At 39.3% G+C, this 16,663-nt stretch overlaps 1 protein-coding gene across 2 annotated transcripts in view; it reads left to right on the top strand.

Moving 5' to 3' along the window:
* The window catches only part of CUX1 (cut like homeobox 1), a 166,036-nt gene that overhangs the window by 75,416 nt on the left and 73,957 nt on the right, over nucleotides 1-16,663 (top strand). For both annotated transcript variants that reach the window (XM_053457146.1, XM_053457145.1), the window contains exons 5-8: nucleotides 1,333-1,470; nucleotides 5,379-5,502; nucleotides 6,790-6,866; nucleotides 7,421-7,487. In XM_053457146.1, coding sequence (XP_053313121.1) covers nucleotides 1,333-1,470; nucleotides 5,379-5,502; nucleotides 6,790-6,866; nucleotides 7,421-7,487 — 406 coding nt within the window. The remainder of the gene's footprint in view (nucleotides 1-1,332; nucleotides 1,471-5,378; nucleotides 5,503-6,789; nucleotides 6,867-7,420; nucleotides 7,488-16,663) is intronic.

The raw sequence follows: 16,663 nt of genomic DNA, 5'->3' as shown, positions 1-16,663 counted from the left end.
TACTCCTATTCTTTGGAAGGCAGCTGGATGTTCTGTATCACTGCTGAGTTTCCAAGTTTAATCACTGCTGTCATTCTCTAATAATCACAGACGTCACCAGTCTTTTCCTGATCTTTAACTGGAGTTTAGAAGAGTCGACTGTCTGTCTCCATCCCTTTTTAATGTGAATTACTGCTTATATTAGGGAGCTGGAGCCAATCCATTTTATATGGAGATTAAACACAATACCCCTTTGTTTAACCTATTCATTGCAGAACTACAGTAAGCAATTCTTTAATTCCAATTTGCAATTAAGAGCAATCCAGTGCCCTCTTATTCCAACTCCTCTTGGATAGCTGAGAAAAAGCATGTGTCCATGCCTAATGTGTTAGCAGACACACAGTATGTTCTTAAAGACGGAGGGTGGTCCGCTGAATGAACGGCTGTGATACTTTCAAGTTAAGTAGGGTAGCTAATGTACACTGTTGTTGATCCATTTCGCTTGATGTTTACCATTCCTCATGATGAGACTAAATTTTGCTGCTGCCATGCCATTACACTGGCGCCCTCAATAGAAATGTATCCAATAATCAGTTTGCAAGACAGATGTGCAAATCCTCAGTTAGACGTCTCCTCGAGCGTTGTACAGCAAGGCCAGGTCGGTATTCTAAACCTACGGTAGCTGTACTCCTGGGGTGCTTCATAGGCGACATTGGGGAGAAGGCGCTTTAAGTCATCTTCATAAAACAGGACTATCTAATTGCCAGAAATGATACTGATGAATGTGTAATGGATGTATCCGATTGCCATTAATGCTCACACCTGATAACTGTGTACTTCGCTTTGGCTTTTTTGATGCCGTGTATATGTGAGAGAAGGTCTTCAGCCCTCTACAATATTGATTACCAGAAGAGGCTATGATGTCAGAACTAGACTAGTTTTAAGCTCGTAGCTATTATTTGCAGTATTTACATATTAAAAGTGCAGAATAGTTGGTGCCTTGGTAAAGTTTTGGACCTTGTCTCACTGAACATAGGTTGAAAAAACCAAAACAATATTTTCAACTGGTGTTAAAGCAATATATATTCATACAGATACATCAAAAGCGCAAACTTAATTGCAACATTTGAAAAACCAAACACGTGCAATGCGCTTCGTGCATAGATAATCCAGGGTGCGAACTGGCCTGTTCTGCAATACATGGTGAAGTAGATCAGAGAACTTGTGTTAAACAGAGACTATGCATTATACTGCTTTTATTACATACTACAAAATGGCTATTGCATGAACATCTGCAGCCAAACTTGGCATTTAACTTGATTGATTGCTATATTCTCTGTCTTCGTCCCTTAGATCCAGTTCCCGCTTTGGAGCTGGGGCAGCAGCTTCAACTGAAAGTTCAACGTATGCATGACATTGAAACAGAGAATCAGAAGCTCAGAGAAACGTTAGATGAGTACAACAAAGAGTTTGCTGAAGTAAAAAACCAAGGTAATTTTCTTTCTTCGTGCAGTTGATCAAACTTCTTAATCAAGGAATTTATCTTTGCAAATCACTGATTGGAGAGTATTCTTCCTATTCTTAATATTGCTATTCTAAATACAAGGGGCTTAACGTGTACATAACAGATATGATCACACGTGCATGAGATAAGGACCCTGTCTGCGAGCCTTTAATATAGACTTGTTCCTCGCAAGAATGATGGACTTATTAGGACCCGCTCAATAGCTTACAATCAAAAAGGGTATTATATACGTAACAAAGACAGGGGTAGAAAGAGGCAGTGGTAGCAATCTGAAGGAGTAGTTTGGGGTAAGCAGTCGCAGGGTGAAAAATAGAATCCATAAAGTGAACGGGAGGTGGATGGGTTTGAGCTTGTGGCAAGATGGCGACTTGTAAATACTGTTACAGGAAAAGCAAGAAGGGGAAAGAACAACAAAAGAGTAGAGACTAGGCATTTTAAACTAAAGGGCTTGAAGGTGGGAAGAATATTGTCAGATTTATTGTTGTATGATGCTGTAACTTAATCCGGAAACCGGAACCCTAATCAATACGACCTTAAAAAAGGCTGGCTGATGTTTTGACAGTTTTTCAAATCGTTATATAACATTTTTTTTTAAACTGTTGCAGACAAAAATAAAATGTAAAGGGATTCACATAAGCGCCCAAAGCCTTACAACATATAGCATGTTAAAATGTTACATTGTGTGTTGGCATTTTTTTTTTTTTGCGCTGTTTTGATTAATACCAGGTTTTTTCTGACAGATGTTTTAATCTGAAACGGATGAGGTTATATAGACAAGACAGAGAATAGGAATCCTATTAAAAGTTACATATGACTTGTTTGCCAAGTTTCAAAACCAGCATTCCAGCGCTTCTTTTATGTGATAATTGGAAAGACATAGTCTTTGATTAGCACTGATTTTAAGCCTCTTTGAATGGATGGTTTTATATTGTTAATCCTTTCAATGGTAGTCCCTGATTTCACTGTTTCCGAGATATATAAATAATATATATATATATATATATATATATATATATATATATATATATATATATATCAGTCAATCAAAATGCGAAACTGATGTTTTAGAAGTTTTAGGAAGGGGTTTGTCACATAAATGGCTAGACGAAACCTATCGTGGGGCATATGCCGGTTGGTTTCTCGCAGTCTCTCTGTGCGCCTACTTATCTATTATCCAAAGCACCATAAAATAGACACAGGAGGTATTTGAAATGCTGCCAACATCTGGAAGATTAACTGATAAATCCAATAACAGGAATGATCTCATCAAAATGTTTATTGCTCACGAAGCCCAGGGTGATTAAATTCTTGTTTACACAGAAGCTTAAGTAATCACCGCCAGCTATCAAGAAAGCAAACTTATTCACCTCACTTCAACTACCGTTCCCAATACTCAATTCTATCGAGTAAGGGGAAAAAAAAGAGAGAATTTGCACCTTGTGTAAGCGCACTTGAGCAGGGCCCGTCTTATTCTTTTGTTTCTGTAAGTGAAAATGATGCACTGTTTGTTCAGTACTTCATAGTTTTAACTTCCACAAAGTGATGATTCTGCCCGGACATGACAGCAGGGTTTGTAGGCAGTGGCATCAAAAGCATAGCTCAGCCCCTTCCACCGTAACTGATTTATCACCATACTTGCCAAGGGCAGATAGAGCTTTCTTTTGATATGAATAATACATTAAATAGTAAAAACATTGTCACCAAAGTGATTTTCTTTTTATTGTTTTGGGGCAAAAAGGGAACATGTCCATTCCCTTTTCCGAAATTGAAAGTTTTTAAAATGTTGTCTAATTTGGGACTGTTTAGCAGCCCACAAGCTTAAAATCCCCCATAAAAGCATCTGGGAACGCCGGTTAGTGGTGTGCACGGGTACACACGCTGCTTCTTTATTCAGTCTTTTATTCAACAGTTTCAAGTAATTATTTCACGACCATACCAGATCTGATATTTTGGAGCCAGGACCTTGACTAATTAAAGTACTGTGGAAAGCGGTGTAATTAGCGAGCTACTCCAAAACAATTTACACGGTGTATGCATTTCTCTTTCGATTGAATGTTTGAGCCCCAAAGAAACATCAGAGCTTGATTGCAGTTAACCTGTCTCAGCCGAAACACTGGAGATATCCATGCGATAGTCTGTTTCCTATCGCAGACTCAACCAGAAAATGTCCTATGTAAATCATTGGTTTTTCTCACCGTGACCTGGTGCAGCTTAACCTTAAAAGCAGAGTGGCCCTTAAAACACAGAGGAATCCGTTCCTTACGTTGCGCTGTGCAGCGGGGTCTGAGTTAGAGCCCTGGCAGCATGCAACCCAGGACTGGCCCCCGACCCAAAAACTCCAATGTAAACGATCCCTATAGAAATTAATTAGAACCGTATAAAGGAAATCCATCTTTCCGCTTAAATGTGCATTTTTTCAGTCTAGACTGTTTGTGCAAACACCGTCTGTCTGCAAATTGTCCAAATATTTTTTGCCAAGCTTTTCATTGTATTTACAATTGGCATCTTGAACATTGTCACAAAACATATTTATATATATATGTTCTTTTTTATTGCCTTCTGATAATAGAGTGCTCCATTCCAGGGTTTGATACAAAAAACTATATTGTGTTAAATTTTCCTAAATAGAGTGATGAAAGTGTTTATACTGACAGATAATACAGAAAGGGCAGAACACATCTACCCAGCCTAAAAATACTGCTGAAATAATCAGTATATACTTAAACAAACCAAGGAATCCACGCACATCCAGTAAATACATACTGTATGTCCTATAAATACTACTTAAAATCTATTTTAGATTAATTATATGGAAACGGTAACCACTGTCATTTTTGCTAGGCTTCAAAAGTCTAGAGTGTGTCATCTTTTGTACAGACCTTCGTTGAAATTAAGGTACATGAAACAATCCGATAGAGTATATGGGGAATGTGGCCTCCCTGGATCAATAGTATTGAGCGAAGCAAACGATAAGAGGACATATTACCGGTGTGAGGAGGGGGTAAATAAAGTTGTGTAAGTAAAGGTTCGAGGACCACCAGGTTGAGAAAGCTAGAACCACGACTCCTGACCTTAACAGATGAGGTCTATAATTTGCCTTCCGCATGACCCCATAGTAGCATTGTGGGTTATGTTTCATTGTGAATGGATTATGGTTTCTGTTCTTTCTTTGCCATTTGGATTTTCTAATTCAATATTTGCCATAACGCCATCTATAGTGCCATCACATGCCATAGCATTGTACAAAGGGATCGTTATGATACGATGTCATCCAACAAATGTCATAACTATATGTACGATACAGTTCATTTGGCTGTAACAATGTCAATGATATATTTTGTTACGCAACAATTCAGAAAAAAATAATGAAATTAAGGTTATGCCAAATTAAAAAAAAAAAAAAACTCTCCTTTAACTTTCCTTTAGCCCTTCCGTCTAAATGTTCATCGTATGCGTGAAAGCTATAGGAAAATGAATGCATGACAAAACATATGTACTACTCTCAATGTAAATTCATTCTTTAGTCTACACTGAGACTTTATTAATCCCAGCTCAACAGAGAGATAATTTGAAACTGTTCAATAAGGTGATATTATGCTTTACGATTGATTTTTCTTTTCAGGCATGTTGCAGAAACCCTGGCTCTATTTCCCAGCAAAATCCATTGATCCTGCTCAACTGAAACGTTTAAAGTTCAATTTAACATTTAGGGAGTAAAAGGTCTCCAAAGGGACTCATATCTATTGATTTTGTGTCAGAGTTGAAGAGCTGTAGTTTAAAACACACCGATTCTACAGGGTAAAGAAAGCCTTGTATTATGTAACCACATGAAGCTATGTAAACAGATTTTCTCCCTATTGTTTTTTCTCTACAGAGGTTACAATAAAAGCACTTAAAGAGAAGATCCGGGAATATGAACAGACTCTGAAGAATCAAGCGGAGAATCTAGCCTTAGAGAAGGAACAAAAGTTACAAAATGACTTTGCTGAAAAAGAGAGGTGGGTACCGACATTAGAAAATTAATTCTGGCTCCATATATCTAACGTATTAAGTGGAATGGAGTGGTTATCACTGATAAGAGGTTAATGCATTCCATACGGTCCCAGGACGTCTTTAAATTGGAAGGATTTCATGAAATGTTTGAAGTTTGGAAAATCTACAGGAACTCCAGACCTGTGTACTTAATTGGTCATTTCTATAACCACAGCCAACAGCTCATGACAAGTGTAATGTTGGGGGTAAGTGTGAAAAAGGACTGTGGTTTGTGCCGTGGTGATACACCCAGGGGGAGGTCTGGCTCTGACACCCCCGAGCTAAAATACACACTAGTGCACACACTTACACACACTATATGACCAAAAGTATGCAGACACCTAACCATCACTCTCTTGGGAAGGCTTTCCACAAGATTCTGGAGTGTGCCTGTGGGATTTTGTGCCCATTCAGCCAAAGGAGCATTTGTGAGATCAGGGACTGATACTGGATGAGCGGGCCTGGCTCGCAGTTTCTCCACAGCAAACTTGTCAGACCTTGTCTCTTTGGACCTTGTTTTGTGCACAGTTGCACAGTCTTGCTAGAACAGGAAAGGGCCTTCCAATGTTGGTGCTGCAAAATTGGAAGCATGCAGTTTTCTAAAATGTCTTTGTATGCGGTAGCATTAACATTACTTAGAGGCCCTAACCCTGAAAAACAGAACTATGCATTCCAGTAGGTAGTGTTTTCCTGGCATCCGCCAAACCCAGACTCAATCATCAGACTTCCAGATAGTAAAGCCAGATTCATCACTCCAGAGAACACATTGAACGCACTGACGTTGCTTCCAGAGGCACTCTGTAGTGAGTGTTGCTACAGAGGACAGGCGTTTTTTCCACATCCCCGCTCAGTCATTCTGTGTGGTCTAATGTTCCTATGTTCTATGTACTGTCTTGGGGCATTGTATATTATTGTGATTCGTGGAGCCTCCCGGGGCAGTCTTGGACTGTTACTTGCTGTGATGACCAAAAACACATCCAAATTAAAACTAAGCAAAAAAAAAACAGACATCAAGTAGCACTGTCTGCTCGCAGGAAACTCTTGTGGGGGAAAACCTTGTTTCTGCAGCTGAATTTCAATCAGTGGGTATATAACATGACCACTCTCATCAAGACATGCATGATGCTGTGAGTGGGAGCTGCCTATTTCTGACCACTTTGACACTCCTCAGTGCTTTTGATGGTTTTAAATCTATTTTACTCAGCTCTTTATTTAGTCATGGTATTAACATTTATCTCCCTTATTTTTTTTAGAAAGTTGCAGGAGACACACATGTCTACGTCTTCCAAGCTTGAGGAGGCTGAACACAAAGTTCAACTTTTGCAAACTGGTGGGTAATAATGGATGAGGACACCTGTTTTTGCAATTCTATAAATTTGAACACAAAGAAAATATATATTTAAACTTGTGAATTAAAGTTCATATTTATTTTAACAATGTGCATACCAGACCAACCACTCTATAATTTTTTGATTGACCACCGCCTAAATCATACACCTGATTATACCTAAATGTATTTTAATTTGAAATTTTTACTAAATGCTTTGTCGCATCCATTTCTTCCATTTCTAGTGTTGCACAAAACTTCCCAAGACAGTTAGCTGTTCCCCTGTACTGTTAATATTTGAGAGGATTTTGGATCAGTCAGTGTAGACTTCCAGAATTGTATGTGAAAGATTTGTTCTTGATATGCAATGGCAGAGTAGTCTAAATAAACTTTGCTGGATTGTTATGGGGCTTTTATGAAGGTAGTTTGGCTGAGCTACATTAGATCTACTTTTGTTTTTTAGGAAATGAACATTGGCACTTTGGGATTGTTTTTTTTTTTTTATAGTGTTTGTTATGTAAACCGTTTAATAAGCATTCTATTTTGTCTTCTTGTAGCCTTGGACAAGTCTCAAACAGCATTATTTGACCTAAAAGCAAAATATGATGAAGAAACATCAGCAAAGTAAGCATCCATTGTTTTCCTTTTTGTATTTCTTTTCTTACTATATCAGCATTTGTTTTTGCAACAGCTGGTATTCCAAATCTGATGTGTTATGCTTATTTTTATACTGTAGTATGTTTTGGACCTTTTTGGTGGTAAATGTGTGTATGTATTACGCATATTGCCCACTGAGTTGGCGTTTCACACTGACAAGAGTCTGAGGAACCACAGTAGATCCTGAGTGTCACTTCTTGAGTTTAGAGTGAGTAGCATCATCTTGGTCTCCGCGTGCAGGAAGTCATGGCACCGGCTGTCGGTCTTCCAGCTTATTCTCCTCTTAAGGATGTTCCTGTTTCAAACCAGAGTTCATTGGATAAATAGTCCAACGAAGCACATTGTGTCCTACCAAAAAGATTTTCAGCACATAACGAGTGTAAAAATGCAGTATTTTAGCATGTGCATTCACAAACAGTTATTTATAAATTGGCCAAAAACATGCATTTTCTTTCCAGATGTCTATTTCTGGGATAATCAGTACTTTTTTCAGAGTTTCTCTGAGCCTTGCACCAAACAGATTTTGTAAAGTAGTGACCTCACAGGTTAACCTCTCCTGAATAAAAACATGCTCGACTAATTCTTCACTGTTGCCGTCTCTGCCTCCCTCGCATCGCGTACATTTTCCATGTGCTTACACGACACATTCTGCAGAAGTGCTCATTTTGTAGAGATGTATTGCAGGCTGATTGGAGCTGGTTAGTAAATACTATTGAGGGTACATTGTCCTGGTTTTCCTAACATTTATTTATGACTAGAAATGCCTGTGTTGTGTTATAGCTACGACTCCCAGACCAATTGTATTACTTTTCAGCGTTGCTAGGCAACCATCAGATATTTAATGCCCCGTCAGATAAAAGTGAGTGAGACGTGATTTTGCAGGCGTCGCGCCGACTAATATAACGTGATTATCAGCATATTGCTTAGCAATTTTCAAATCGTGCAGCAGGATTCCCAAGCAAATGTTTCCCATGTATACCATTATGCTGCGGATAGCTGTTTTTAAAGCTGTACAAAACTATAAATTACCCCAAGCTTCTATTTGCAGCCATCACAGGTTTATAGGGCTAACACTTTCATTGCCATGAGACGTTACCTTGCTCAGTTTTAGATTTGTTGTAAGTTATACAAACGAATGTCCAATTTGCATTCGTTTTATGGCACCTTGTTAAGTGACATCAGAAGTTATCATTTTTCCATATCGTTGGTTGATGCGGGGATGTGTTATGTGCAGCTTGCCTGTCGTTGTACATGGCTGGAATATCCTGGCGGGAGTGGGGCCAGAAAAAATAGTGGATAGGGCCAGGACGAGACCACCCGTCCAGCTCTCCTGCAATGGAGGTCTGCGGTGCTTCAGGGGACCTCAACCGGACCATTATTCCCACTGCTCCCAGAACAGGACTGTCCCATGAAAAGCATGACCCTTGGGATATGTGTTTGTGCCTCTAGTGCTTTGATATCTAGGTAGGGCAGTGACCCTGAGTTATCAATCTCCCCCACTTGCTGCAGGCCACCCCTTCTGACTAGTATGGGGTGAAATACATGTATTAACGTATTGAAATGTGCAGATATTTACATTTCTCTGCATCAATACATTCCGTTTATGGCTGCAAAACACAACTCCGTTGACTCTCACTTTTCTTTCGTCTCCTGTTCTTGAGTCTCTTACCCTTAAGCTTTGCAAGATTCTCAGTCATGGTGTAACGCACACTTGAGTTTTCTCATTATCTTCACCGCTTTAAAAGATATATTTTGCGAATCCTGTGTCCTGGGGGGATATAAATATAAAATGTATATCTACAGTTTAACCCAGCAGCCATAAAAAACGGCATTGACCTTTATTAAGATCACATACGTTTTTAATGTAGGAGAGATTTTTTATTTACAAGCCATCACGCATGTAGTGGAAGGCAAACGGTTCTGCGTTATCTTTCAGTAATCTCACTGAAAATGTCACTAAAGCCATAATAACAGCAACCGGCAAGCAATAATCATAAAAATAATGCATTGCGCTTTCAGAACTCGCATTATTGCTCAAGGCCCAAATTCTCCGGCTTCGAAAGTAAACTTGGCCAACACGACATGATTTACATTTTTGCTGTATTATACGTACAGGCCCGGGCGATGTGTGCACGTACCTTTATATGACGCTGTGTGCTCCAGAATGTCCGTGCAGCAGGGTCAGTATCCCTACTGTATGTGCATTGAAGCAGGTTAGAAACACGCATCGGATAAGAACCATTTGTCCCATCTATTCTGCTGTAAAGCCTAAACATTTAGTTTATCCTTTGTCTTGAATTCAGCCATACCATTCCCTCATTGCACTAAGCTCTATCCCTTCTGCTGGGAGGTCAATGTCAGCATCTCTTGTTGACTGATTACGGTATGGCTGGTCTGATGGAGCTTCTTTGGGGTTTCTTTGTAGCTGAACTTTTTCTATTTATATAACTAGAAGCCTAAAATACTTTGAGCGTTGGCTTAGAGATGTCATTGGGGTTATCACGCAGTACTAGGAACAGGCAATCTCTGCCACTTCACCAAATGTGGAGTCTGTCCTTGAGATGGTTGGCCAGCTTTCTGTACGCAGCATCATGTCAGTTGTCCCACCAGCCATTAGAGGTCCAGTGGCCAGTGCCCCTGGCTGTGATGTCACCACACTGGCCAGTACACAAATGCTTTCAAACACAAAATCTAGCAGATTTTACGTCAAACTTAACACGGTGAATTTACTCCAAATTGGAGCCAGGATAAAGCATTGCCAAGATAAAGCATTGCCAAGGACTGAGATGTTGATCTGATTGCCCATGGAAACAGACCATTGATGAGTTTTGGAGATGGAAGCAGACGTCATGGCTAGACACTTAATTTTCTGTGTCGTTGAAGAGGAAAGCGGTATGATAAATGGTTGCGTTGCTACTTGAGGGCAGAATCGAAACCTAAACCAGTTTACATCTTATAGGCAGCCCAATCTTTGTATTATTTGTTTAGTGGCTACAACAGCTGCCTATGTGAATAATTTATTAAAATGTCTTATAACCACAAAATCAGTACAATGAAGTATCAAGTAAAATGTAATAAGTAATAACTATATTACCGGTTACCCCAGAATATTGTATTTGAAAGAACGAGTAGTCTTCATTGAGGGATCATGAGAAATGAAGGGGAGATTTCGCATAAATAACCCCTCATCTGTTTACTCTGTGGATCTTAGAGCCGGAAATAATAGCTGGCGTAAATATGGTTAATTTGGTTTTATCTCAGATGTGACAGTTGTAGGATCCATGCCCCATTATAACCGCTACCTTTCCATTCACTACCAAATTGTGGCTTTATTGTCATCGCCTGTCCCGAGAATAGTCAGTTTTGAGTGAAATTTGAATTTCATAAATGTCGATGACCTAGAGGCATATTTCTATTAATATAATTTTTATTATTCTGTAATATTGAAATGGCTTTTACAGCTCTCAAGCAGGCCACGCATTAAGCAATATGTTATTTCAGGCTGGAATTTCTCTGGCCGTGCTCCGGTGTGGGGAGGAATATTAGAATATTTTAAGCAGCATAAGGGAGCCCATGTGTATACCGTAACTGTTACCGCGAAAAAGAAACTGTTTTCTTGTTTAAACCTGAGGTGAGGTTTAGAAGAATAATAGTTCATGGGTTAACCCTTTAAGTAATTGTTCAACTAAATATTGTGCTCGGAGCCATCGCTAGGCCCCAGTGCCACCAACGTGGTTAAATATATGCGCTATGATGGTATTAGGGTATTATTGAACCCATACAGGTTTTCCATTAACCCTTTGAGTGTTTGCGTCTTGAGCACTGTATTATGGCTCGGGACACACAAGCAAGTCAACGGATTAAGGCTTTTTAATTATTATTTATTCTGCAATGAAAATGTGTGCGCATGCAGTGTTCCCGATGTGCCGGATGGAATATCAGGAAAGCGGCTTATGGCAACCCTAAAGTTTTCCATGTGTAGGCTCAAAATAAAATGCAATTAGCCTTTATGCTTAGAACAAGGATCCATTGATGAATACAGCTGGTCTTTGTTTTATTCTGCTCTTCAGAGTGGGAGGTAAAAGTGCTCTTCATGTTTATTAATGCTGCAGTTTCTAGACAGATGCTCTGAAGCGACTATTTCTATTGGTTATAAATTCGATATGATGTATACTTCAGAAAGCAAAATCGGTTAATAATAAATACTGCCGCCGAAACTAAATGTGCTTTTTGTGCAAACCACACAGTTTTGGGTTTTTATTTTTTTAAAGCTTTGTCGCAAATTATTGGAAATGTTAGGAAACGATTGATGCTATATCTTTTATGAAATACTTAGCTTATTTCTTAAATGAAAGTTTGGCTGTACGGCCATGTTTGCCTGGTCACATCATATATGTGCTCTGGCCGAGTGCGAACGCTCTGTACGGATTACGATCCCTGTGATGTATAGACGTATCCCGGCAATATGCTAGCGCTTTAAGAAACGGCAACAAAGCACATTCTATCATTGTCTCAGAATACTTTTCGTAAGAAGCATTTTATGCTGCTATGGCACTAAAGCCTTTCGATATGATTACGCTCACAACGTATCAAGACTGCAAGTTAGAATTAACGGTTCCGTGAAAACCTCTGAGTGGATGCAGTTTAACTTTAAGGATTTATAGCTGGGCAGGGACTCGGGTAATGCGGATGTTGCCTCCAATGTTATATTTATTTGGAAAAATGTTCTAATCCAGCAAACTAGGTGGATCGGTTTATTAAATTAAGTCATTTTTTCTGCTGCCGCAGTGGTTTTCCAGACCCAGCTAATAGCTATAATATAGTTTGTATCCCGTTACACGGCACCTGTAGCTTCCCAAACATGCAACCTTCACGCCGATGTTTTTCATTTTATGTGTTTAGAGCTTGGGGACACATTTTTTGTAACGTTTTATTTGTTCCAAATGCGTCTTTTAACTAAAGAGAGAAGATTTTCTCTGTGAGTTAACTTCACTATCCGTTATGAAAAGCCAATCCCAGAAAGGGCTTGGCTGGCCCTGCACAATGTATAATTTAATCAGCAAGATTCCTCAACCATTATACAGGGCCAGCTCAGCGCTTCTTGCTGGAGAAAAATGCCGGTGTTGGCCTTTAATAATAAATTGTGAGCCAAAACCACAACTCTTCTGCCTGCTCTCCGTTTAGTGAATAAACCTCAATCGGCATTGCAGTGTTGATGCTGTAATTGGTTCTAAGCACCCCTAGGTATGGTGTAAATAACCATAGGAACATGCTAGAGTATATGTGAAAAGTAACGTATTTGAATGTTCTCCATGCCTCTGGTACACAGAGGGTTAACATGAAAATGTTCCTTTTAGTTTTCCATCATTTTGCTGAACGCACCACTTGCGTTTCATGCGCTGGTGTTAAAGAGTAAACCGCGTTTAAAGCAAGACCAATGTTTTTGTTGTGCACGCTTATTCTGAACCGGTGACTGGATTCCTGGAACGAGTATAAAAGACGGTGGTTTTATGGTTATTACATGTGGTATTATGCTGGGTCTATAATAAAAGTTAATTCGTAATTAAAGTTTCCGATTTCCTGTTCAGTTAATGAGTCATGAACATCTAAAGCATGTGTTTAGAACTATAAAGTAACTTGCAATTACACTAAGAGCAGGCTTTACGTTTTATTCAAAGCAGACACCGGCGCACAGTGCAGTTGGAAACTATTGCGCAATTGCACAATGTATAGCCCTTTAACGTGCAGTGCGTAGAATGTAACGTGGTCATGGAGCGTTCCACGAAGGAGCAGGCTGCAGGGAGGCTGCCCGGAGAGGAGCTGTATCGTTATCAAGAGGGTGACCAAACGTTTCACGAAACCTACCTGTTATAAATCCTTTCTTTCTCTCTTGGTGCTAAAAGTGAACCGAGGATGTCACCTCCCTGATGAACAAAAATTTGTATACCCTACTTGTTACTTCCTGAGGGGGGCCGCTTCGGCTGCGTATCACTTAGGCAACTTGAATGTTTCTTTATGCGTTTAGACAGACACCTCCCTTAAATAAATATATACAGAAACGTTCACTAAGGCAAGAGTTTTTGCTTCAGCTCCTTTCTGCCCCTATACATTAAAAAGGGCAAACCCCGGTGAGCTTCTGCTGCATGAACAGCTTGGCTGGTCCTGTATTGGTTCTTTACAGTTGAAATCCCTGCCTGAACACAGGTTGGCCTAATTCAGAATATCAGCTGACAAGTGAATGGCGTGTGGCTGGAGCATCACATACATCATTGTTATGGCTTCCTTCTGTTATAACATCTCATGAAATAACTTATCAGTTTCTCCATATTTTGATGACCTTGCACAGCCCAGAATATATCTAATCCGTACTTAAAACGCAGAAACAAATACGTTTTTAAAATATAATCCCCCTTTTGAAGTATAATTTTTGTTTAAACGCGTACATGTCACGATACAATTACGGTATATAAACCGATCTTTATTAGTATTTCCATGTGTTAAGCTGCCGCGCTGGTTGGTAAGTTAAAGCGATACATCTTGGGATGTATAGAAATATAAAATTAGAATTTTACGAACAGTCCGGATTCTTTGTATTATTAAACATGAAATAACACATTCTGTTATCAGTGTTACACGTTAGTGATCCTAATGTCCGTTGTATGCTTGAAAGATGTAAACCATTCTTAGACAGGACAACACACAAGTAGTTACACTCGCAGCTTTGGGAGAATGTTCACCGATTTTGTAATTCATGGAGCATAATAAATTAAAGGAATTGCATTTTATTATTATTTATTGATTTATAAAGCGCCATCATATTCCGCAGCGCTGTACAATGGGTAAATAGGACATGACAAAGGTGCCTTGAACCAACAAAGAAAAAAACAGAACCTAACAATAGGGGAGATGTAATGGGGAGGAATAATCATGTAGATCGTGAGAACAGTTGTTTGTAGAACAGCAATTCTCAGTCTGTTTCTTCTGTATTGCTATAGTTTCATATTTCTCACCCTATATGTTTCCAATCAGTTTTGCATTGACCCCTTTACACTAAATACCCACGAGCACCAAGGTGGTTCTGATAGAAGTCCTCGGATTTTGCTGATCCACTGCCTATTTCCTCATCGCAGTGGGAAGTAATATCTGGGATTGTGTGTTCAGTCCCTGTCCTAGCGTTTTGTTGACACGTGTCACTTCATCTTGACAAGACAGAATGTCGAGCCCTCCAAATGGAGACAAGTGTCCAGAAGAGGCGATTTTAAGTGTTTTCTGGCATGGATGAATACATGTGCCAAAAAAAGCAATCCAAAAGCGACAGATGCAATCGTGCAGACTGAATGCAGGAAAATGTGCAGTCCCACAAAGAAAGTGAAATTACACTGGGATTCAATCTCTACACCACAGTCAGAGGCTCAGAAAGGATGAATACTTTCTAATATCTGGCCTTAGCAGAAAGATTGGATGGAGACTAATGCTCAGGAAGAGACCAAACGCTGCTTGATGCCGAGCTCCAAAATGTTATGGCTATTAGTGATCTAAAACCCCAAATAACTCCGATGTTGGTAAAAGTAGTGAAAATACCTTTAGAAATGTATATTGTACAAATAAAACACATAGCTGTTAGGTAATTGGGTCAGATATCAATAAATCGGTCACATTAAAAGTTGCAGTAGAGCAACCTCCTCGCCCGGCAGACTCTCCTGTAACGAAAGTTTCCTTTGGTTATTTGAAATGTTGGGAGCTGTGTTATGATAAAATGAAGTGCCTTTTTTTTGTCCAGAATATGTGATTTCCAACCCAGATCCCAAATACCCCTGAAGACTATATACATCCCATTCAAATTATAAAACTGTTATCTGCAAAAACAAAAACATTGATTTCAAAGTCTGCCATACATTTTTTAGAGATTAACTTGGAAATAGTGTTTTTAGAAGAGAATCACAAGCTCCCCCACTTGTAGTGTAACGTGTTAATGTAGATTTCTGCGTGAGCTGTATTCTTTGGCCGGTTTCCGGTCTGTACAGATGCATCCTCTTTTCCCCTTAAGTCGTTCTGTAAACTTCTGGAAGGCTTTGGTTTTTCAAAACTATGAAATACCGCTTTTTCCAGGTATGAATTCAGGGCCAATTCTGTGTGGAAAGCAAGTCGATTTAGCACGATTGGCCTCACAGAAAAACTCAATTCGTTCTTCCAATAATGTTATCAGTGGTGTTTTTAAAAAATGCCTATCCTGAGCTCATGTAGAAGGGGATTAAAAATATGAAAGATTGTTCTTTTATTTATTTTAAAAACCATTCTAGTTTTTGCATTATATGCAATTTTCATACAGCTACATGTTAGCCATTTGTATGTGTTCCAACTCTTAGACCAATGTTCTAGACTAACATGGTGACTCCTGTGGTAAACAATAGAGTAGAATGGCTCAGTCTTAATCAGACATTCTGACTAATGAAAGCATATAGAGGAGTGGACTTCATTAGTATAAGGAATTAGTTCAGTGCGGTGTTTCTACAGGCAAAGTCACTCAAAATATCACACGACTGACAACAATGGCCGCCCCCATGTCTGTAGATAAAGGAAGTTGATTGGCATTTGTCTGTGTTAACCTGCATTACTGCATACACACGCTATTCACGGAGGAAAACGCTTTTCTCATAGGACTTCCCTTCAAGCTTATGAGTCCACAGGCTGCGCTCCTACTCCAGTTTGGAACAACAGTGCTAGATATTGGTTTCCTTCAGTTATCCAGCACCGTGCCAGAGATTGTTCTTTGATGTTTAATAATAGCCATCTAGCTATTTCAGAGATTACTTGACAAAAATAAATTGAAGTGCGTTCCTGATCCAGTGTCCTAGTAGCCTTGCTTTTTTTGTCATTTACAGATTTCCTCTTCAACGATTCTAATTTTTCACACACTTTTTTTCATTATTTAGTAATCTAAGAATAATAAAACTTGTATTGTACATTCCTAGGAATGATCAGATTTTTGTTTCATTGCCGTGTTTTTGCCGCTTTGGCCTAAAATGTTTCTGTTGTCCGCCCCGGCTCATGGTGCTGGGCGGCATTTACAATGATGTGTTTGGGGATTCTGGAATTACTGGTTTTAACATGATTTGTCTGGCTGATCAATCTGCGTTGGTAGG

Source organism: Spea bombifrons, chromosome 2, assembly GCF_027358695.1.
Source record: "Spea bombifrons isolate aSpeBom1 chromosome 2, aSpeBom1.2.pri, whole genome shotgun sequence".
In the NCBI taxonomy this organism is placed as follows: Eukaryota; Metazoa; Chordata; class Amphibia; order Anura; family Pelobatidae; genus Spea; species Spea bombifrons.
Note: the sequence above shows the minus strand (reverse complement) of the source record. Positions and strands in the feature narration are given on the sequence as shown.